At 40.6% G+C, this 23,326-nt stretch overlaps 3 protein-coding genes across 7 annotated transcripts; 2 read left to right on the top strand and 1 right to left on the bottom strand.

Annotated features, from left to right (window-relative positions):
• Positions 1-293: 293 nt before the first annotated feature.
• On the bottom strand, positions 294-11,970 carry LOC106580874 (HORMA domain-containing protein 1). 5 transcript variants are annotated; one of them, XM_045702946.1, is made up of 16 exons: positions 11,649-11,968; positions 11,336-11,403; positions 11,020-11,164; positions 10,840-10,903; positions 10,669-10,705; positions 10,554-10,574; positions 10,436-10,462; positions 10,225-10,292; positions 5,827-5,969; positions 4,270-4,427; positions 4,082-4,171; positions 3,874-3,931; positions 3,681-3,742; positions 3,411-3,494; positions 1,153-1,221; positions 294-914 (listed from the first exon to the last, which is right to left on the bottom strand). In XM_045702946.1, exons 2-16 carry the CDS (start codon positions 11,366-11,368, stop codon positions 822-824), a joined length of 1,152 nt encoding a protein of 383 aa, XP_045558902.1. In that variant the 5' UTR covers positions 11,369-11,403; positions 11,649-11,968; the 3' UTR covers positions 294-821. The 5 variants fall into 5 exon arrangements, with proteins under 5 accessions (XP_045558902.1, XP_014017890.1, XP_014017873.1 ...); XM_014162415.2 differs by having other exon boundaries at positions 5,827-5,978; positions 11,631-11,967; XM_014162398.2 differs by having other exon boundaries at positions 5,827-5,978; positions 11,649-11,967.
• Positions 11,971-12,099: 129 nt separating this feature from the next.
• On the top strand, positions 12,100-19,432 carry LOC106580912 (alpha-endosulfine). The gene is made up of 3 exons (XM_014162456.2): positions 12,100-12,374; positions 15,263-15,385; positions 16,513-19,432. The coding sequence occupies exons 1-3, from the start codon at positions 12,321-12,323 to the stop codon at positions 16,681-16,683; spliced, it is 348 nt and encodes a 115-aa protein (XP_014017931.1). The 5' UTR covers positions 12,100-12,320; the 3' UTR covers positions 16,684-19,432.
• Positions 19,433-19,934: 502 nt separating this feature from the next.
• Positions 19,935-22,514, top strand: LOC106580904 (induced myeloid leukemia cell differentiation protein Mcl-1 homolog). Its single transcript, XM_014162443.2, has 3 exons — positions 19,935-20,597; positions 20,772-21,022; positions 21,155-22,514. The coding sequence occupies exons 1-3, from the start codon at positions 20,102-20,104 to the stop codon at positions 21,269-21,271; spliced, it is 864 nt and encodes a 287-aa protein (XP_014017918.1). The 5' UTR covers positions 19,935-20,101; the 3' UTR covers positions 21,272-22,514.
• The last annotated feature ends 812 nt before the right edge of the window (positions 22,515-23,326 follow it).

The following is a 23,326-nucleotide window of genomic DNA, read 5'->3' as shown; positions in this document are numbered from 1 at the left end:
CATGCAAATGCTGCCATTTGGCAGTCCCTTTATTTAAGGTTGGCTATTATTTAAAAAGATTATACAGTACTGTATCGATTTTTTTGCGCTCATGCTAACAGCATCAGGTCTTGCAGACAGGAAGCTGAAGCTCTTTGATCTTGAATTGTAGCAAGAACTTGTTTCCTTTTTCCAACCACGACACTAAAACAGGTGCACCCAGGTTTGCTGCTGATGGAAGCAGTTATATCTGAGGTTCAGCACTAGTGTGTAGAACTATCTGCTCTTAACCATACAGACCGAAATAACAAACCTTTTTCAAAACTGAGAAAAGGCTCTTTAATTTATTAGAATCAAATAATCAAATAACTTACAACTGGAGGGTACTGTATATTGATACATTATATAACAATATAAAATATAAACACAATTTTGCACAGTGTAAAGTTCATGGTAATCATAAGACAAACTAAAAACAGTATGGTCACAATAAAAATGCCATCCTTTGAAATAAATAAAACTGTGAGTTTCGCACTTCACAGACCCCAATATACAATTGTAGAAAATACATTTTTCCCAGTCTCCATATCACACACTAGCATGAAACTCAACAATGGAAACAAAAGTATAAACATAAACAACAAGGGGGACTAGAAAGAACCATTTCCTGTATCCTTTCCATTGTAACAACAGAATGCAGAGGTACTATTGTGGTGTTGGCAGTGGGCACTACACCTTTCCTTTAAAACAACTAAAAATGCCTAGAGATTTTGCCCATGCAAATGAGAAAATCGGTTCTCGTCTTGACAGGTATCTTATAGATAAAGTGGAAAGGTCAGAGGTCAGTAGCGTTCCTTGGGTTCGCTGAACTTGCGTTTCTTCGGCACAGAGGCCTGGACATCCTGACTGCAAGGGAACCCGAACTGCGATATCTGCTAATCAGAGAGTGACAGACAGTTTACTAACTAATGCAAGACTGTAAAATTAATAATGATTGCCAAACAATATTCTGTATACATCTAGATGGGATGGACTGAATGAGTCATATTGACTTGTTAAAAAACATGTAGGTCAGGGAACTTTTATCTTTAAAAGACAATTTGCACATTATTATCACTCCTGTGAGTAAGACTGGGGGATGAAATCTATGATGCTCGAGGGGGTGTATCCCACCATTTTGTCTTCGATGGGAGAGGGAATCTTCTTGCTGACGCTGTGCACCTCAGTCTCAGCCTTTCTCTCCTGCACACACACAGACCAAAGACAATAAATCACAGACTGCAGGGAAGTGCTTGTGAAGCTAGTCCCATAGATATACAGTCGGAAGTTTACGTACACCTTAGCCAAATACATTTAAACTCAGTTTTTCACAATTCCTGACATTTAAAAATTCCCTGTCTTAGGTCAGTTAGGATCCCCACTTTATTTTAAGAATGTGAAACGTCAGAATAATAGTAGAGATAATTATTTATTTCAGCTTTTATTTCCTTCATCACATAACCAGTGGGTCAGAAGTTTACACACACTCAATAAGTATTTGGTAGCATTTCCTTTAAATTATTAAACTTGGGTCAAACGTTGCCTTCCACAAGCTTCCCACAATAAGTTGGGTGAATTTTGGCCCATTCCACCTGACAGACCTGGTGTAACTGAGTCAGGTTTGGAGGCCTCCTTGCTCACACACGCTTTTTCAGTTCTGACCACAAATGTTCTATAGGATTGAGGTCAGGGCTCTGTGATGGCCACTCCAATACCTTGACTTTGTTGTCCTTAAGCCATTTTGCCACAACTTTGGAAGTATGCTTGGGGTCATTGTCCATTTGGAAGACCCATTTGCGACCAAGCTTTAACTTCCTGACTGATGTCTTGAGATGTTGCTTCAATATATCCACATAATTTTCCTTCTCATGATGCCATCTATTTTGTGAAGTGCACCTGTACCTCCTGCAGCAAAGCACCCCCACAACATGATGCTGCCACCCCCATGTGTCACGGCCGTCGTAGGAATTGGACCAAAATGCAGCGGGTACGTGAATGCTCATTTTCTTCTTCATTAAAATAAATGAACACTGAACAAAAAGAACGACAAAAACAGTCCTGTCAGGCACACAGCTAAACAAGAAACAACTACCCACAAAACCCATAGAAAAACACCCCTACTAAATAGGACCTTCAATTAGAGGCAACGAGGAACAGCTGCCTCCAATTGAAGGTCAAAACAATAAACTAGACATAGAAATAGAAAAACTAGAAAATAGAAATACAAAACATAGAACACTACCCAAAAACCCCGACAACACAAAACAAACACACCCCTTCCACGTCCTGACCAAACTACAATAACAAATAACCCCTTATACTGGTCAGGACGTGACACCGTGCTTCACGGTTGGGATGGTGTTCTTCGGCTTGCAAGCATCCCCCTTTTTCCTCCAAACATAACGATGGTCATTATGACCAAACAGTACTATTTTTGTTTCATCAGACCAGAGGACATTTCTCCAAAAAGTACGATCTTTGTCCCCATGTGCAGTTGCAAACCATAGTCTGGCTGTTTTATGGCGGTTTTGGAGCAGTGGCTTCTTCCTTGCTGAGCGGCCTTTCAGGTTATGTCGATACAGGACTCGTTTTACTGTGGATATAGATACTTTTGTACCTGTTTCCTCCAGCATCTTCACAAGGTACTTTGCTGTTGTTCTGGGATTGATTTGCACTTTTTGCACCAAAGTACGTTCATCTCTAGGAGACAGAACGCCTCTCCTTCCTGAGCAATATGACGGCTGCGTGGTTCCATGATGTTTATACTTGCGTACTATTGTTTGTACTGATGAACGTGGTACCTTCAGGTGTTTGGAAATTGCTCCCAAGGATGAACCAGACTTGTGGAGGTCTACAATTCTTTTTCTGAGTCTTGGCTGATTTCCTTTGATTTTCCCATGATGTCAAGCAAAGAGGCACTGAGTTTTAAGGTAGGCCTTGAAATACATCCACAGGTACACCTCCAATTGACTCAAATGATGTCAATTAGACTATCAGAAGCTTCTAAAGCCGTGACAATTTTCGGGAATTTCCCAAGCTGTTTAAAGGCACAGTCAACTTAGTGTATGTAAACTTCTGACCCACTGGAATTGTAATACAGTGAATTATAAGTGAAATAATCTGTCTGTAAACAATTGTTAGAAAAATTACTTGTGTCATGCACAAAGTAGATGTCTTAACCGACTTGCCAAAACAATAGTTTGTTAACAAGAAATTTGTGGAGTGGTTGAAAAACGAGTTTTAATGACTCCAACCTAAGTGTATTTAAACTTCCAACTTCAACTGTACATCCTTCGTGGTCATTTTTACATTACGTTATACATTTTTGTGTCTTCCATTTGAACAGGACCAGTAGGAGTTAGATAGGGTTGTATGTTTTGGGGGGCACTGACCAGGGTGGACCTGGTGACGCGTCCGCTCCTGGTTCTCTTAATGGCTACTTCCAGGTCAGATGTCCTCTTTACCAAAGTGTCCATCTGAGACAGACAGGTCAATCAAACCACAGACCGTTACCTTCACAACTGGAGCAGCCCCTATATTACTTTATATTCATACAGTTCTATCCCACCTTTGTATTTGTATTGTTCTGTATTTGCATTTGGTTGATACAAGGCGTATCTTAGTCGTGACTATGCAGAATGTACATTTTGCTGTTATTTTACCTGAGAGTTCTCTGTGCTCTCCTCACACACCTCCATCTTCTCCTGGCAGTTCACCTGGACCTCTTTGAGCATCAAACACGATGGAAACACAATAAAACAAAACATGGATTTCAGACTGCATTTGAAAATAGCACTACTGTTATCACGTTCAGCGAAACTTCTTTATACTAAGATTTGAGAGAGGAGGTCCTACCAGAATTGTCCAAGTAAAGGTCGTTGTCCGGATTTTCCATTACTTTTATCATGCGAGTCTAAAAGAAGAAACCACCTTAAAAATGTTATAGACTGTAGGTACATCCCATGGGATAGACAGCAACGCCCCCTACTGGGTTAAAACAATAGCGCCATGCCATAGGCGCCCAGTCAAATTAGCCTAGATTTATGTCAGCCTCAGGTCTCACCTGCTGACTGCTGATCTTGGTCACTGTCCCCCCTTCCACCATCTTCAGCTCCCACTTGTCCCTCACGCAGACGGGCTGCTCGTCATCAACCTACAGAGAAAAGGGGACAGCTGTTAATCAATGTGTCACTCGCTAGTCTGGTTGACATTACTCTGACTCTTTAGTTATTTCCCCCCTTTTCGTCATACCTGCTCCAGCCTTTCTCTCTCTGTGGTCACGTCCACCTTCAGGGTGTGGAAGGGAGTGACCACCTCGCCCATGGTCAGGTTGACAGGCTCCTTCTCAAACTGCATGCTATCGCCGTCCCCCTCCATGAAGCCTGGGGGCTGGTAGTCCTGGGGAGTGACTGAGATATATACACACATGCAAACACACACACACAAACTCTTTATGTGGTTTTTTAAAAACATATACTTGTTATATACCCTATGAAAGTTGTGCTTCAATTTTACTTCCGTACTCCGTCTGGGTTTTGTAGGCTAAGAATGGCCTTAAAATGTTTATTGTCAAATTCATAAAAACGCGGTCATTTATATATTAAAGTGTTTTTGTATATATAACATATGCCGGTTTTCAACGTATTTGGCACTCAAGAAGCACGAAGCTGAAAAGTTACAACAGTTTCATTTGAACTACACACATGAACGACAAATCAAAAGGCAGTAGTTGGCAACTTTCAGTGAAAAACACTCCCAGCTAATGTAATATAAAACACATCAAAAAGCCTGTAACTAACAGGTTGTTACCTTCCTGTAAGTCCTCAGTTCAAGCAGGCATGCTCCAGCATGCTAACAACGCTGCAGGAGATGTAGTTCAAATGAGACTTTTCTAACTTTCGTGATGTGTCTTACTTCTTCAGAGTCAAATATTTTGATAAAATGCATCGGGTATGAGCAAATCAATATACTATTATAAACTGGGTGGTTCGAGCCCTGAATGTTGATTGGCTGAAAGCCATGGTATATCAGACCGTATACCATGGGTATGACAAAGCATTTATTTTTACTGGTCTAATTACGTTGGTAACCAGTTTATAATAGCATTAAGGTACCTCGGGGGTTGTGCTAGGACACAGCCCTTAGCTGTGGTATATTGGCCTTATACCACAGCCCCTCGGGCCTTATTGCTTAAATATACACTGAGTATACAAAACACCTGCTCTTTCCATGACATAGACTGACCAGGTGAATGCTATGATCCCTTACTGTCACTTGTTAAATACACTTCAATCAGTGTAGATGAAGGGAAGGTGACAGGTTAAACGAAGGATTTTGAAGCCTTGAGGCAATTGAGACATGGATTGTATATGTGTGCCATTCAGAGGGTGAATAGAGATTGAAGTGCCTTTGAATGGGGTATGGTAGTAGGTGCCAGGCACACCGGTTTGTGTCAAGAACTGCACCGCTGTTTCCGTGTGTATAAAGAATGGTCCACCACCCAAAGGACATCCAGCCAACTTGACACAATTGTGGGAAGCATTGGAGTCAACATGGGCCAGCATCCCCGTGGAATGCTTTCGACACCTTCTAGAGTCCATTGCCCGATGATTTGAGGCTGTTCTAAGGTCAATGGGGTGTTCCTAATGTTTGGTATACTCAATGTAATTAGATGAATTTGATCATATAATCTTGGAGCCCATTTAAAAGACCCGGGACATTACCCCGGAAGTATGATGTCACTTGTGCAGTGTATTGCGTCACATCATCCCTTTTCTTTTAGCCTACTCTACATTGTGTGGTCTTTACCGTCGTCGTAGTAAGAGAGTTTCATGTTGAGACAAACATTGTCTGGCAGAGGACCCAGGTTCTGCATCAGTGTGTAGAGTTTACGCACCAGGAGGATGCTGGACTTTTTTGTGTTGCTGCAAGCCATCTTTCCCAGATTCTTGCTGTTTTTGCTGAAACAAGAATAAATGTAAATTTTTTTAGACAATTAACAGTTTCTTTCTCAATGTTTCTCAATGAAATTCTGCCATGTTATCATTATGTTATACACATTAGGGTTGAATATTTTCCCGGTATTTTACAAATGTTCCATCCCGAGAATAAATCACTTTTGTGAAGCCGGTATTTCCTGCCAAAACCGGATGTGTCATTCAATAGCATTACAAAGCATATAAATATACCTATGTCTGGATATTATAAGAGCTTTGATCAAAAATTCATGCCTGATGCAACCTAAACCTGATTAAAGACATTTAATGAGTCCAAGCCCAAAAAAGCCCAAATGATTGTACCGTTATCCAATACAGCTACTGAACATTACATAAGACAGAAAAACATAAATGCACATAGATGTAGCTAGCTATATGCTCTCTTTGGTAAATAAATGAAACAAGCTCCAGTAATCTTTTTGAGTGTGAACTGTATTACTGTACTGCATTGTTTATACTGTATTATATGGACTGGAATTACGCACCTTGTTCAAACCATGATAAAGCAGGGAGAGAACATGCGATTATGGTGCAGCACATGCAGCCTAAAAAGTTACAAGTATAGGCTAGTACATTTGATTTACATTTTTCATAATATTTCCCCTAATGTTATTAGCCTTCCTCCTCTTTCTCTCTCTAGTGTTGCTTCATTCCTCCCTTGCTTTCAACAGTTAAATGAAATAAGAGTTGTTGTCCTTATCTTCATCATTCTAATGACATGCTTGAATAATATAGGACTAGAATGAGATGCAAAAGCCTTTCACTTCTCTTCACGAGGATTGGATGGTTATGAGTCTGCATAAATAACTGCTATAGCCTACCACCATCGCGCGTTCGCTCTTCTTTCAAACTACCCAAGAGTTCTATTGGCTGCTGTATTTAACATTCAGCAAACAAGTTCTTATGTCCCTCTTCAAATAGTCTATTGGTATAAGAAATACAAAAAACAAAATTTCCAGCAAGCTATTCTAGTCTAGCTTTTCCTGCATGGGACTCCAAGAGCTAAGGAGCATTTTTTTACAGAGTCCAGCAGAACACGTGCTTGCGTATTACACAAGAGACAGAGGATATAAGTTAGAAGCTTATTATGCATTACCCATCATTCATTACATAAATATAAGAATAATACTGCATTGGATTTATTTCCTGAATGAGGTAGGTTAGCACATCTAGAGTGCATTTGAAAAGTATTCATACCCCTTGAGTTTTTTTTACAAGTCTCTGAATGTCCTTGAGTGGCCCAGCCAAAGCCTGGACTTGAACCCGATCGAACATCTCTGGAAAGACCTGAAAATAGCTGTGCAGCGACAATCCCCATCCAATTTAACAGAACTTGACAAGATCTGCAGAGAAGAATGGAAGAAACTCCCCAAATACAGGGGGAGTAGTGTCATACCCAAGAAGACTTGAGACTGTAATCGCTGCCAAAGGTGCTTCCACAAAGTCAATTGGAGGTGTACCTGTCTGTGGATGTATTTCAAGGCCTACCTTCAAACTCAGTGATGCTTTGCTTGACATCATGGGAAAATCAAAAGAAATCAGCCAAGACCTCAGAAAAAGAATTGTAGACCTCCACAAGTCTGGTTCATCCTTGGGAGCAATTTCCAAATGCCTGAAGGTACCACATTCATCTGTAAAAACAATAGCACGCAAGTATAAACACCATGGGACCACGCAGCCGTCATACCGGCGAGGAAGGAGAGGCGTTCTGTCTCCTAGAGATGAACGTACTTTGGTGCGAAAAGTGCAAATCAATCCCAGAACAACAGCAAAGGACCTTGTGAAGATGCTGGAGGAAACAGGTACAAAAGTATCTATATCCACAGTAAAACGAATCCTATATCGACATCACCTGAAAGGCCGCTCAGCAAGGAAGAAGCCACTACTCCAAAACCACCATAAAAAAAGCCAGGCTACAGTTTGCAACTGTACATGGGGACAAAGATCGTACTTTTTGGAGAAATGCCCTCTGGTCTGATGAAACAAAAATAGAACTGTTTGGTCATAATGACCATCGTTATGTTTGGAGGAAAAAGGGGGAGGCTTGCAAGCCGAAGAACACCATCCCAACCGTGAAGCACGGGGGTGGCAGCATCATGTTGTGGGGGTGCTTTGCTGCAGGAGGGACAGGTGCACTTCACAAAATAGAAGGCATCTTGAGGCAGGAAAATTATGTGGATATATTGATGCAACATCTCAAGACATCAGTCAGGAGGTTAAAGCTTGGTAGCAAATGGGTCTTCCAAATGGACAATGACCCCAAGCAAAAATTATATTTTGCAGGAATCTCCTTGCGAATGATTTTGTCGAAGATTGTATCTCCGCCGGCCACAAAGTTGTGGCAGAATGGCTTAAGGACAAGAAAGTCAAATAATATTTTTGCAGGAATCTCCTTGCGAATGATTTTGCCGAAGATTGTATCTCCGCCGGCCACAAAGTTGTGGCAGAATGGCTTAAGGACAACAAAGTCAAGGTATTGGAGTGGCCATCACAAAGCCCTGACCTCAACCCTATAGAACATTTGTGGTCAGAACTGAAAAAGCGTGTGGGAGCAAGGAGGCCTACAAATCTGACTCAGTTACACCAGGTCTGTCAGGAGGAATGGGACAAAATTCACCCAACTTATTGTGGGAAGCTTGTGGAAGGCTATCTGAGACGTTTGACCCAAGTTAAACAATTTAACAGCAATGCTACCAAATAATAATTGAGTGTATGGAAACTTCTGACCCACTGGGAATGTGATGAAGGAAATAAAAGATGAAATAAATCATTCTCACTACTATTATTCTGACATTTCACATTCTTAAAATAAAGTGGTGATCCTAATTGACCTAAGACGGAATTTTTACTAGGATTAAATGTCGGGAATTGTGAAAAACTGAGTTTAAATGTAAACCTCCGACTTCAACTGTATGTAAATGTGATGTTTCCGTTTTTTGAAAGTTTTTTTTTACATTTGCAACAAAAAAAGGTAAACCTGTTTTTGAATGTCATTATAAAGTATTGTGTGTAGATTGATGAGGAGAAAAAGTCAAGGGTTCTTGTAACATCTGCTTCCAGCTGACACATGTAGATCCCCTGAATGCCTCTCACTTTCCAGCTCACACCCCATCATTGTGAGGTATTGTTTGGTGACACACTTCTATTCAGAGCTCTGTTTTTGCTGTAATTTAATCATACCTTGATTTAACTAGGCAAGTCAGTTATGAACAAATTCTTATTTTCAATGACAACCTAGAAACAGTGGGTTAACTGCCTTGTTCAGGAGCAGAACAACAGATTTTTACCTTGTCAGCTCAGGTTTAAATCTTGCAACCTTTCAGTTACTAGTCCAACACTCTAACCACTAGGCTAGTTTTTTCCTGCCTCACTAACGACGCCTTTTGCCTATTCTCTGCCTGTACTTTAGCCTATCGGATTTCCTGTTATCAACCTATTGCCTGATCTTCCAGACGACGTTGTTGCCTTTTTTGGACCCCCTGTGTATGACCTTCTGCCTGCCCCTGGACCCAGCTACCTGCCTCCTCCTGTGGTCCTTTACAAATAAACACCTGCTGCGCCCTGCGCTTGAAACCAGCTCTCTGTCTCCCATTGTGTTCATTACAGTTCTAAATACTTTCCAAATGCACTGTATATATAGGCCTATATATATCAATCTTGAACACGATTATCTATTTTGGATGCAATTTGAATGGGAGAGAAAGACAGCGAGAGTGTTCACTCATGCACTGATTTAAAGAAACGATATAGGAGTGTTTTAAACTCTGCAATCAAAAAAAAAAAAATCTTTACAATAAAAAAATAAGGTGATCCCTGAAAGCCAGATGGTGATGTGCAAATTAGATGCGCATCCGGTCTTTATATTACTGTAGCGTAGACTATGCTGCAGCAAATGTAGGTCTACCTATCACAATAAAAAAAGTTACCAAGTTACCAAGGGAAGGTCTACATACTGAGACTGTCGGTTCCCACCCTGAGCGTTGATGATTCATTATGCAGTGACCAGAGGGAAGGCCTTACAGAATCCAGATTTAGACATTGTATATAATTTAACAGTTCCATTTCACGTCATGCTGTTCCTATAAATAATTTATTATAATTTACCGGTTTCTCAGTTATTTATCCCGGGAAAAGGGAGTGGTTTTGGGCAGTAAATCTCAGTAACCGGGTTCCTGCCATTCAACCCTAATACACATTCACAAAGCTATACCTTTCAAAGTCAATTTTGGGTCCCTTTTCAGTGTATTGGACTTTGAACTGGTAGCATTCAGTAACCTTCTGCAAATTGTAAAGAAAGACCAGTGTCACAATGAGAAAAGGCTTGATTCAAGAGGTTACATATACTGTAGCGCTTGTTCTAGTCCAGAGAATCAAAGCATTACTATGATTGATACCTATGGGGTTAAAACGTTGTCTATTACCTTTGGATTCTCTGGGTTTGTGTATATCTATAGAAAGTGGAAGGAGAATACAAACTTTAGCAACTGAAAATTAAAACGCTTTATATGCTGAAGAAAATATTTGATAAGATATACTCACAGACATAACGACCGTCCGCAACTGTTGGAATACAAGACATTCATTATATGTAATTAATTAACATTAATAGCATGTAGATAATGAATAAACAACTAAATGCTAGTATCTCACTTACGTATTTTCTCTGAAGGGCATCAAAGCATCCCTGCATCCTGGGAGGTGTATAAAAGAGTCTTAATTAATCAACACTGAATAAATAATCTAACAAGGATAAAGGGAAAGGATTTGGCCAGAAAGAAAACACTGTACTGGAATTTCCCACTGAGGCTTGGTGGTGTATACTAACCACTGTACAATCTGACTGGCACCAGGGCAGGTGCACTCCTCCCTGAGGATCATAACTTTCTGCTCTGTGGCATAGAGAGAAGAAAGTGTAAGGCTACTTCTTGATGATGTTGGCTAGCTACAGTATTATCATTTAAATAACAATTGAGTACATTTAAAAAGAACATAAAATGTGTTTGACCTTCAACATATTTTCTCCCATAAGCTTTTTCTGGGAAAAGACCCCTGAGATAAGTGATGCTGGAGACTGCAATGGCCAGCAGTTTCTTCACAACAATCAAGGACTGCTGCTCTGTTGAAACAACATTTGGCAGCAACTGGGTGCCCTATAAAATATAACAAAGACAGGCGCTTACACCAAGGCAATTTGAAGATTTCTGAATAAATAGAGGCATGTACATATCCATAGAACATGCTATTAGAACATGCCATTTGCTAGCTATAAAACAGCAATTCAATAGGACCCAGGTCTGGCTATGGATAGCCAGAGGTTTTACCTGAGCAGCCCGCAAACGTTGTTCACATGCCATGGTAGTAATAACTAGTTGATAACAAGTTGTCAAATCTACAAAATAAAGATTAATTAGAAGCCAGATAGCTAGCTATCAAGGTAAAGCTATGTTGAAATATGTGGCTAGCTAGCTAAGTACTAGTTTACACAGATAGATACAGAAATATTTTATACTAATCTGGCTAGCTACTTTTGCTAACTAACGGAGCTAGCAGCAGTACACACAGCCACTGACTTTACTCTACAACCCATTGTGAATAGTATTAAATTGCATCGCTCACATAGCTAGCTATTACTACCTAGATAGAGCGCAGCCAAACAACCTTTTTTTTGTTAAAAAAAAAAACAACCAAAAACAAGCTAGCTAGCTAGCCAGATCGAATTTACTAAGAAACTGTTGGACTGTAGGCCAACTCGCGCCAGACACACAGTCACCCGCCAAAAGGACAGCTAAAGTAGCCAATCAGAGGGCAGCCTTAGATAAAGTAAATGTTCTTGCCACCACTACATCATTGCGTGAATAGAGATATCAAAGGTAGTGATATGTCCTAGCCGAGGTAAACATCATTTTTAAATGAAGGTGTTTATGTTGCGGCACTGTATGGAATTTGCTCTGTTGTTGGTGTAGTTTGATGCAACGCTGCGCACAGATTGAATATCCGCACTCTATTGGACACAGCCCTGTCAATCAGCATCTCTCTACGAGTAGTAGCATTTCATTGGCTCTCTTGGAATCTAATACAACGTGTTTCCTTATACAATTGGTTACTGTATATGTCTGTCACAAATGGCAATCCCACACGACGGCGTCACAACTTATTTAGCCTTTTTTTGTCGAGGAGCCTTGTTCACGAGAGGCAGGTTAGATTTTGCTAGCAGTGGAATAGCTAGAGGAGGCGAGGAGCACCCCTGCATACATTCTAACCTGCGTTTTCAAGCAATTCGGACTTCCAGTCCATTATAGCTGCGTAATGTCGTCCGAAAATCTATCAGACACTCAGATGGAATATGAGGATGAAAAACAGGTGGGTTTAATATCGTGACACTATCTTGAGTTGGTCAGTTAGCTATAGCGCTAGCTCTAATGTTTGTTGTAACGCGTTACAAGTAACGTGTTTGAATTGATTGATAGCTAGCTAGTTAGCTTTCGTTATGGCATCAAACCTGTAAACGTCTCGTTTACCAACAATGACAGTGTGTATAAATGTTTTGGAAAGGTCTTGAGTAAGATGTACGTGTCTCACGATAATCAATAATAACATAGGTACTGTAGTATTGAGTTATTTATTGAGTTGTCCCTTGTGCCATTGGCTCGCTGATCCATAGGTTATGAGATATGCCTGGGCCTCATTGGTCTATCCTGACACAGCAGTAGTTGAGGTTGAGTCTACTGGCTTTTCGAGATTGTCATGCAAACAATAATATTGTAGCCTATCCTTTGAAATCTGTGTTTTAATGGAAAACAGGGTCAAGCATCACAGTCACTTATATGCTAGCTGATCAGTCACACAAAGCTTATACGGATGTGTAAGCTATATCTATTGATTCATACTCGTTTTCTGTCCCCTATGCTTTGTGAATGTTATTTAAAGTGTTGCACTGATATTAGGCTTAGCTATATATAATATAGGCTTATCTATATCAATATGTGACATCTATCAAATGGAGTACACTGATGAAAAGGTACTTGTACAGGCAGCATCCTGAGTGGATGCTGGTGAAGGTCAGAGGTCTGTTGACAAACCCACTGGTCATATCAATATGCATTGACTAGTATGTCTACATAGGGAAGTTACTGATGCTATACTTTGTCTTATCAATGATAATGGGTGCTAATAATACAATGGTATTTTGATACAATGACAAGAAGAGAAACCGGTCATGTGAGAAATAACATTTCATGGTAGCTAGCTACTATGGGCCTAGTCTAGCAGTTTGGAACTGTTTGAGGGAGTGGTAAGTATCCGGTCCACTCTTGCATTTTCCCTCATTGGGGCTGAGTATACTAACCTTTACATTTTTGTTATGGATCCAAGTGAATCAGCAACAGAATCTGTTCATCGGCTTCTCTACCCTGAGTCACTTATTATCCCTACCCCTGCAAGCTTTGCGTTCACTGTCCTCTACATGGAATGGCAGATATTCTCATGTACCTCAATTGCAGTGTTTTGTGGGTTTCTCAATGTTTTCTTAGCTTTATTTAGCCAGATAAGTCACAATGTGTTGTAAGTTAACAATGGGCAATTCCATGTTAACAGTGATGCTGAGACTCAGATGTTTCCAATTAAAATGTATGCCAAACTAAAAACCAATGATTGCACAGTTAAAAAAACATGCATCCACAAGGACTACTTTTTAAGTTTCCACAATTTTTGTTACAAAAACACATTTACTTGAAGAACAGTGCAGATACAAACAGAATGACGGGTTGTGCTGTTATTCTGTTACCAAACTTTGCATCTGCACTGTTCTGTAAGTACATGTTTTGTTTTGTTTTGTAAAAAAAAAGTGGACATTTTTGAAAGTAGTCCTTCTGCATAGAGTTGTATGGTTTATTTAACTTTGCAATCATTGGTTTTTGTTTGACATTTTAAAGTGAAAAATCAGTCTCAGCTTCACTGTAACTGAGGAATTGCCCCAATAGAGAATGTTTTGCTGACTTCTGCTCAGAGTCTATCTTGACTGTGGGCAATAACAAGGTGTGTCTTGTTAACCTACTTTCCACTGGCATCTGTCCATGGACTCCACACTGGCAGTAAAGGGTAAACCAGTTTGTCTACTGCAGGAGTTGCCTCCAGTAAACCATAGGCTTACACCTTACAAAAAGCTTTAGCATGAAGGTGTCATGTGAAAACTAGAACCACTCTGCAAGCTCTGTGTATCTAGACTTTGGTCAGCAATTACTCAAGGCCTGTTTCTGTATAATATTTTTTTCAATAACCATAAAGTAACGCCACCCTTGGCTTGTACATATTTGCAGACAAACGGCTTTATGAGGGGAAAACAATCTGTTTTATGGCACCAATAACATGTCAGTGATGGGGAAACGGGTAACAAGGCTGTTTTGTCCACCTCAGCTGAGGAAAAGTGTGTGAGAGGGGGAAATAATGGATGTGAACTGCTTTCTAGTCACTTAATTCTTACTCAATCATAACACTCGTCTTCTGTGTGAGTTGTTCATCGCAGGCAACCATGAGGGCGTGAGAGATAGTGTTGCAGGAGAGCATGCAGAGAGTGACTCATACTATGAAGACGCTTCAACTCCCTCAACTCATTTTCATGGCGTTAGCCCACTTCACAGCTGAATATGAGTAGGGTTAAGCGATATGATTCAGATGCAATTCTTTCTGAAGAGCACAGTGCCAGCCCAGTAATCTTGTTGTTTTGTCATCAACAGACCATCTTATAACCTTCTTATTAGTTTCAAGTTTTAATTTCACAAGTTCAGTGAAATGTCCTTCTTGTAACCTCTAACCCCAACAATGCTATAATCAATAACAATGTAATACGAAAAATAATATAAGGTAGAACATAAACACACAACAAATGGAAATAAGAAGGACACGAGGAAGTAAGTAAGCATACTCTGGGTCAGTCAGTTCCAGTACCATATTTACAATGTGCAGGGATACTGGAGTAATAGAGGTAGATAATTGTAGGGGTAAGGTGACTACGCATCAGGATATGTTACTGCATATCACAAGGCGTTGGACAGTTAAATGGAGAATGTCTATTTTAAAAGCCTATGCTTGTTCTTCTCTGCGCATCATGGCTGACATTATGATGAAGGATATATAGGCGTAGGCTACATAGGCCTATTGTTTAGATGTTTCTCCTCTTTAGCTAAATTCCTTGCACATAGCAAGTAGCACCCATATGACGGCACATCGAAATGCTTTCTTTGTCTGGACAGGACTCTCAGGAAAAGAATGCCAACCTTGTCAAGGGCGAAGAGGTCAAGCTGAAGGCCAAGTACCCCGGCCTGGGCCAGAAGCCTGGAGGCTCCGACTTTCTCATGAAGAGGCTACAGAAAGGGGTAAGTGGAACGCTTCTCCCGTCGAGCCACAGATAATGCATGCTTTTCATTCAACATGTTAGTGAAGTGCTAGGCTGGAACAAATGCCTACACACCCTTGTTGACCACTTGACTAGGAAATCGCATAGGCTTCGAATATTCTTCTTTAAGACATATCGATACGTTCTTCATTCATGAGGATCTCAGATTGCCATGGTATATCTGTGGCAGTAGCTATGTTCCAATTAACTTGTCTAGTGATATTATTTATTTCTTTTTGTCCACATTTTAGAAAGTTCACAAAGAAAATAGATGTGACAATTGCCTGCTACGGTGCATTTCCGTATAACTATCTTATGTCATTAAAAACAGCTATACTTAATGACCTCGCACCTAAAAGCGAAATACTTTTCCACGAAAACCTACAGTGTCAACTAACAATATAGTGGTTGAAGTGTTTCCATTACCCATTTAGGCAAATTGTCGCCAATGTATTAAAGCGCAGCCTCTATGCCCTCCTACATGTCTGTTTCATGTCTCGGGTATAGCCAAGGAAAGCCAACATGCATAGAATGCAATAATTGACTAATATTTCCATATTCTAATAATTCTCATGTATCGCCAATGTATCGCCATGGTGAAACTTGCACTCCTGTAAATCTGAAATAATTGGATGTTGAAACTTGCATCCAGCCAACCAGAAAAGCAAGGTGAAGCAATTTAGGCATTCTTGAAAGTCAGGACAATCCTTGTCCTGCAAAGAAACATTATTTTTATAGTTGAATAAATGGATTTAGCAAGCAGTGGGCATTTAGAGTTAAATGTGGAGGAGCTTTATTACCTGTGACATCGCATGCCCCACGTACCTTCAAAATGATTCGACAATCACCATTTATTCCAAAAACATTGTTTCCATTTATCATTTGTCGCAATAAACTTAGACAAAAGAAAATCCACCGCTGTCGAATGGATAAAAATGTTGTCTATCTTTAGAACGTTTGTTCTATATAACACGTCGCAAAGATTGTTTTTGCGACATTGCTTTTGGCGAATAAACCAGCGTCAAGGGAAACCTGCCTATTAACTTTAACTAGCAGAACTACTCCAGACAACTAGAATTGAATTCCTTCTTTCTTGCCCCCACCTAGCAAAAATACTTTGACTCAGGTGACTACAACATGGCCAAGGCCAAGATGAAGAACAAACAGCTGCCCGTGGCGGGCCCTGACAAGAACCTCGTCACAGGGGACCACATTCCCACGCCACAGGACCTGCCCCAGAGGAGGTCCTCCTTGGTGACCAGCAAACTAGCAGGCTAGCCTAGCCTAGCCTCCACCCATCCACTAGGCCCCCAGCTAACGGTCCTCACCTGTCCCCCAACAATGTCGTTACCCCCCCCCGCCACCCCCCCCCCAGTCATCTCCAGGCTCCACTTGGCTTTAACATATCGGGGAGAGCTGTGAAAGTCAGTGCATATTGCTTGTATGTGGGTAGGGTGGGGAGGTGAGCTGGGACCTTTTCTACCATCTCTTCACACAGCTCTGCCCTCTGCGCACTCTGCTCTACCGCCTCCCTTATGTCTTGGTTTGGTGTTCAGAGGTACATAAAGTAGATGTGCCATCGGGGAGGCTGAGTTTAATGCACTTTGTATTATGTACAGTACGTTTTTGCATCCCGAACGACACCAAAATATGTTGTTGACGAGGGAGTTAGGAACCATGATCGCTCCACATTTTTCGATGTTGTGTTCTCGTCAAAGCTGGGGGTAGATGTTTGTGTATTTTGCTTGCACACCAAATCTGGGAGGGAAGGGAACCATGGTGAAGTATCCAAAGGAATGGAGTGGTAATCAGAGGGAAATGTGGAAACTGATTTGAGGTTTCCTTTATCTCATGTTTTGTCAAACAAAAATCCAAGGTCGTCCACGCTGACCTGAACGAACGGATATGAAACTGCACATTTTCTGCTCATGTCGCTTTAATTCTTGACTCCCTGTTGCTCTTCTTTTTCTAAATATGCTGCATGATTGTAACAAAATGTGCAAATCTGGCGGGGTTAGACGACATAGGAGTAGCAAGCAACCAAATGGAGCCCTGGAATGTCCATGGTCACTCTCCACACCTTCCTTCCTTCCCTCTCAATGTCCTGACAATCCACACACTGTCTGTAGGCTGCCCATGGCGAAAGCAATGGCAAAGCAAACTAAATACCCATGTATCATTTTAAGGCTGGGAAAATAAGCAACTGTATAATACTCAAGTTAAATCCTAAGTTCTGTGGCTATTACATCACATCAAAAAGCCTAAATGATTTGTAGGGAATCAATTCAGTGTATATTTCTGTATTGTGTTGAGAAATTTGACATTTGGTATGATTTGTGTCTTTTATAATGGGTTGTTTGTTCATTGTCACGCATTAGCCATTTACTACAATCTGTCTCTTTTCACTGTTAATGGCAGTTCCTGTTGAGAAACTGTTCCAGTAACAGAAGATTACTGCCTAGTTCCCAATTACATTAGTTGCTAAACCTCTCCTCAGTCTCTCCTTCAAATTCAACGTAGCCGGAGCCTCACAGTGTACTGCTGAAGCATAGAGCCTTACGTATTGACATTCTAAAAATAAAAATCTGTGATGTCAGTAATGGGGTAAACAGTCGGCCACCTGGTAAACTGGCCCTGACTGGCCCCTGGCTCACACAGACCTAACTGGAACACACAGCGCGCTTTAGAGATATGCTCACTTGACACATGGCAAAGGGAAGGGGTTTTATGACATGAGGAGAGGGGGAAAAGTGTGAGTGTGTATTTAGTTGACCCTGCTCACACCTGTTGGGATGGCTCAACTTGCAAAATAATTATGGTGAAAGGTGTGTTAGATAAATCCTACAAAAGTAAAGGCTAGTTGTCCTATCTCAATGTATCACACACTCCACACAAATGATCAAATACACACTTGAGCACTCCCATCTTGGCAGCTTTTGAATATTAGACACGGACCTGTGTCAAATTGCAGGGAAGAAGATAGAGTGTGTTTGTCTGGGTTAGTATGAATGTGCTGCTGTTCTCTGTCCCAGCGGGTGTAAATAGACTTGGGGGTTGAGGATTTTTTTCTCTTTCTGTTGATTTCACTACTTGTAGTTCTCTGATTCAATGTTTCCTTTCTCCTGTCGGTGAATACACTACTTCTGCTTTATCTTCTTTTTTTTACTACAGAGACCTTAATCTGTATAATATGAATGTGTAAATGCTGCTGATTCAGTCGATGACAAATCTTAAACTGAGATATTACCCTATAAAGAACGCCTGTCCCAGATTAAACATTTTTGACCCACTCCTACCATGAATAATGTCTGCCAATTGGAGACTGACTAACCCCTCCAGGGTTGGGGGTATAATTCCATTTCAATTAGGATATGAATTGAAATTCTACCCATGACCAATGCAATCCATTTTGGGAACTGGCCAGCAGGAGTTGAAATTTAATTGACCCCAACTTGTTACTTGAATTTGAACAGAAAGACCATGCAGAATCCTAAATAATTGTAGCCTGCCATTGCAGGCTTAAAGTGTCATAATATAATTGGATATGCTGCTGAAATTAAGGTTGTTGAAACAACATAGGAATTCTTGATTGCTATGTTTTTGTGCACTCTCTGGCTTTGTATGGAGCAATGCAATGAGGAATATAGCAAGGTATGTTAAAATACCATGTCTACTGTTCAACCCTAAGTATGTGCCAGAATGTAAACAAATTAAAATGACTGTGTGCTGCTTACTGAAACTGTTTTTGATTTTGCATACAGTAAAGCTGTTTTAGTGTTCTCTTACATCACTACATGACCACAACAAAAGTTTATCCTGGCCCAAGATAACTGCAGGGATATCTGGAGCACTCTTGCTCCCAATAACTGGGGGTTTACTTAAGGATATGCGTATTGTGGAGCTGGAGACAAAACAAAAGATTGATTTTAAGAAATTAGAAAGTACATGAGTACTAATAATGTTTGTTGTGTGGAAGTAGTGGAGCAAATTTGTCAGTATTTGAAATAAACTTTTACATGAATATGAATGACTTTTGGCTATTTTCAATTATCTTCTCACATTATTGATTTGATCACCAGTCCTGGTTAAGTTTACATTAGAAACCAATAACCAACCAACTGTCTCTAGCTACAGTAATCTTTGCAACCACACAGGGCAGGTTACCGCCACTTTATATGTTGATAAATTACATACAGTCTATGATCACCACTTTATATATTGATAAATTAGTCTATATCCCAACCCGTCATTGGCCACTAGGGGACAGCAGAACTCCGCATTCACTATCAATGGTCTCTGAAGGGCTACAGCAGTCTACATAAAAATGTGCTATTTATCTGTACCGCTCAATGCAGAGAAATGCATTTTTATATCCTCTCTTCGTGGAGGTATTTATCTGAATGTTATTGGAAAACCAACCCAGATAGAATTGTAAAACTACTTCAAGCAAGATGGGAGACCCAATGGAGGAGGCTGAGTCGAAAGTCATCGAAGTCCCTCCCACTTCTCCTCCCTCTTAACTACACGACAAAAGGTTGGTCATTTCCTCTTCGGGCTCACTGTTGTAGTTAGCAGTCAATTATGGGGGACATTTGAGCAACAAAGTAGCTAAGCGCTAGCTTTTCGCAAAATAACTGCTGGAAGCGTACCTTTATTTTTTCAAACTCTCGTTTCTTTATCTAAAGGTTAAGTCAAGATGAGTCTGTCGTTTACACGAGCCACAACTACGATTTTGAATTTTCAAAATGGAGTCGTCGGAGGCTCTTCGTACCCTGCTGGTACCCCTTTGTGCTATTTCGGCGAGACTGTATGTGCTGGGGCGTCACCTAAGTCAAAAGTGGATACTGACTTGGGTAATGGGACTGGCGACACTCCACCACGACCCACGAAGTTAGGAGTGAATGTCGTGAAAAGCAACGTCCTGGGTAATCATATGTCAGACCGAAGCAACGATGACGACTCTGACGGTTCTTTGCCGTGCACTCCACAGATGGCTTCAGAATGTGGGCCTGAACTATCGAATTGTCCATCGGGCGATGAAGTATTAGAACATGATACAAGACAACTAATTGAAAACTTATTGGGGGACTATATAGGACTGTCTCCGCCTCGTTGGAAGCAAAGCAAGGCTCTTACGACGATGACGCGAGTGGTGAAGGATATAATAGCGAAGCACCAATACGCATACAATGGTACGTAGATTTACAGTAATCATCTCCTATAGATCCAAATCACTAGCTAGCTAAATATCTGTATAGTCTGTTTTTAAAAGGTGGTATTGAGCTCATAATGGGCTAACTTGGTTAATAACAGAGCAATATTCAGGAATGTGGTTAGTTCGTTTTACTCAGACTTATTTTTTTTAGGTATGATCGCCAAACTTGAACTCGATGACCGAAGCGACGACATGAGTTTCATCAATTCTGTGGCCAAGACCCTGTTCAGTGATGGGACCACGAACTGGGGTCGCATCGCCAGCCTGGTGGCATTTGGAGCAGTGGTGAGCCAGCGCTTGAAGGAGATGGGCAGGGGACACTGCATTGAGTTGGTGGGCCAAAACATCGCCACATACCTCCTCTCTGACCAAAGGGACTGGCTGGTCAAAAACAATGCTTGGGTGAGTCTTCTATGTGGCCCATGAGTCACTGGCTCACATCTTCAAATCTAAATGAGGACAGTTAATGTTATTTAGCCTACTTGTTCAGTAGCTAATCATAAACCTAACTCTGTATTTTTGTCTCTTACTCAGAATGGATTTGTTGAGTTCTTTCATGTGCAAGATCCAGAGTCCTCAGTAAGGAACGCCCTCATAGCCTTTGCTGGATTTGCTGGGCTTGGGGCAACGCTCGCCATGTTGATCAGGTGAATTGAACTATGAAAGACTTATCTGTTACTTTTTTCAACAAAGAAAATGGACTTTTCCCGCAAGTTCTCTGAAATCCTTAATATCACCATGATTGGAATGACTACCCAATGATGTCCTGTTTAGTCAAAGAAGAGGGTCAGTCTGTTGGATTATAGTGACGGACTGAATTGGGACAGTGCTTTGGTGTCAAGCTCAAGTTAGCTTTTTTCCGCATCATGTTTTGGTGCTGTTTTATTTTTATTATTTTTTAGTGGCCATTTGAGGATATTTGGTAGTTGTCGTAATGGTCTCCAAATATATTCATCTGACTACTTAAATCTAATGGACTTGTTAAATGGCGCTTTTATTTAATGTAAAAAGTACAGACATTTTATTTTTGTAATAAATGTATAGTTGAATTTAGGCTAGTACAGAAACAGTTAATTAATCTGCAAATTTCCAACTTTTTTTTTTTTTTTTTTAAGTAATCAAGATGGAAAAGCACTAGCTAATAGCTATACTTCACAATGGCAAAGTTCTGCCTCTGACCATAAAGTTGGCTCAAATGACTTGTTTCTATTCCTTGTGATATTAGTCATAGATGTACAAACAGGGATTGGTGTAAGAAAGGCAGAATCTGCATTGAACTGACCAGCGAGGGCCTTAGAATTCAACTAAGGTATTCCCAGTTTATGGGCATTGAAAATGTAAAGTTCTTACAGCAGGGAAGACTGTATTCTACATGCAATTAATTGCCTTACACGCATGTCATCTCGCCTACACACCATTCGTAAGTCCATATTGCTGATCCTTGGGGTAGATTTGCCAGTCATGCCTGGCAATGCATTTGCGTGGATGCAATGTGACTTCCTGGTTAAGGAAATCTTGTGGCTGTTGCACTAGGCTTCACTGGGAGGGGGAAGGGGGAACCTATTTGAAAGTCAGTTCAAAATTCCATTCTCAAGACTATGCTGATTTTGTATTTGAAGTGTTTCATTTCCAAGTTATATCCATGTTAATGAAATGTGCTCACAGGTGTACGTTTTAAATATGAGCTTAAAGATTGCAAATGGGATCTGACATTGGTTCAATAGAGGCAAGATTGTCTGGACTGTAAATGTGTACAGCAGTTTCACCTAACAAACTAGCACTAACCCTCCTGATGCATCTTGCTGACAAATTCCTTAAGTCTCCTGAAGTTATATGATTAAAGGATGAAATCATGCAACTTTTGTGACTGCAATGAATAAAGAATGTGACTTTATTCACTTTGTGTCAGCAATTGTCTCAAAGCAGAAGTTTGGCTGTCAACTTTGACTACTTCTCAGAAGGGGGGGGGTTGTGAAAAGACAGCAGTGACATTTGCGCTGTGCTAGTTTCTGGTGATGAAAAGTAACCACATGCACAAATAAATTCCTGTGTTGTACATAGTCATCTATACACACACACACAGACAGTCAAATGTTTATTCACACCATACCCCCTGGACATACTCGGTGAGGTTATTTCCTAGAAATGAAGCTTCTGTGGTAACCATGCCTATATGTGTCATGATTGTATTGCTGCAACTTCAGTTGTCAGAAACATAATTATTAAATTAAGACTGCCAGAACCAGTTGGGTGCCATTAAAGTAAGTTAGCAGCAGTCCATAGATCTTTTACAATGTTGCATAATGGCTGTGACCACCTTTTACGCTTTAGAGATGTTTCCACGAATTGCATCTGACAGCTCTATCTACACCACAATCATAGCGTTTCAACAGTTGGAGCTAATATTAACCACATCCTTTGTTGCTCACAATTTACCAACTTGAGAATTGCTTCTGCATACCAAAGCAGTATTTTATCTGAGTGCCACAGGTGTAATGCATCCAGTCTCAATTTATTTAATAATATGCAAATTTTAAGTGACACGACATTGAAACCCTCTTGCACATAGGCCATAAAATGACTGATTTGAGCGACAGCCTGGAAATACCACTGTTCTCTTTTTGCATATGTGTCTGTCACTGATGTATAGAAAGGTCAGAACCAGACTGGTTATTGTAGATAACGCTTTCCCTTGAAGCATACGGA

The sequence above is a fragment of the Salmo salar genome, chromosome ssa02 (genome assembly GCF_905237065.1).
Source record: "Salmo salar chromosome ssa02, Ssal_v3.1, whole genome shotgun sequence".
NCBI classification, from domain to species: Eukaryota; Metazoa; Chordata; class Actinopteri; order Salmoniformes; family Salmonidae; genus Salmo; species Salmo salar.
The sequence above is the reverse complement of the archived record's forward strand: the minus strand, read 5'-3'. Positions and strand labels throughout refer to the sequence as shown.

Bases quoted from the DNA above. Each gene is read 5' to 3' on its own strand.
- LOC106580912 (XM_014162456.2), top strand. From the start codon at position 12,321: ATGTCGTCCGAAAATCTATCAGACACTCAGATGGAATATGAGGATGAA. The intron at 12,375-15,262 runs GTGGGTTTAATA...TTGTCTGGACAG, and splicing joins AATATGAGGATGAAAAACAG to GACTCTCAGGAAAAGAATGC. The intron at 15,386-16,512 runs GTAAGTGGAACG...GCCCCCACCTAG, and splicing joins TGAAGAGGCTACAGAAAGGG to CAAAAATACTTTGACTCAGG.
- LOC106580874 (XM_014162415.2), bottom strand. From the start codon at position 11,368: ATGGCATGTGAACAACGTTTGCGGGCTGCTCAG. The intron at 10,293-10,435 runs GTAATAGACAAC...TACAATTTGCAG, and splicing joins CAAACCCAGAGAATCCAAAG to AAGGTTACTGAATGCTACCA. The intron at 4,172-4,269 runs GTATGACGAAAA...TTTTCTCTGTAG, and splicing joins AGAGAGAAAGGCTGGAGCAG to GTTGATGACGAGCAGCCCGT.
- LOC106580904 (XM_014162443.2), top strand. From the start codon at position 20,102: ATGAGTCTGTCGTTTACACGAGCCACAACTACGATTTTGAATTTTCAA. The intron at 20,598-20,771 runs GTACGTAGATTT...TATTTTTTTTAG, and splicing joins GCACCAATACGCATACAATG to GTATGATCGCCAAACTTGAA. The intron at 21,023-21,154 runs GTGAGTCTTCTA...TCTCTTACTCAG, and splicing joins TGGTCAAAAACAATGCTTGG to AATGGATTTGTTGAGTTCTT.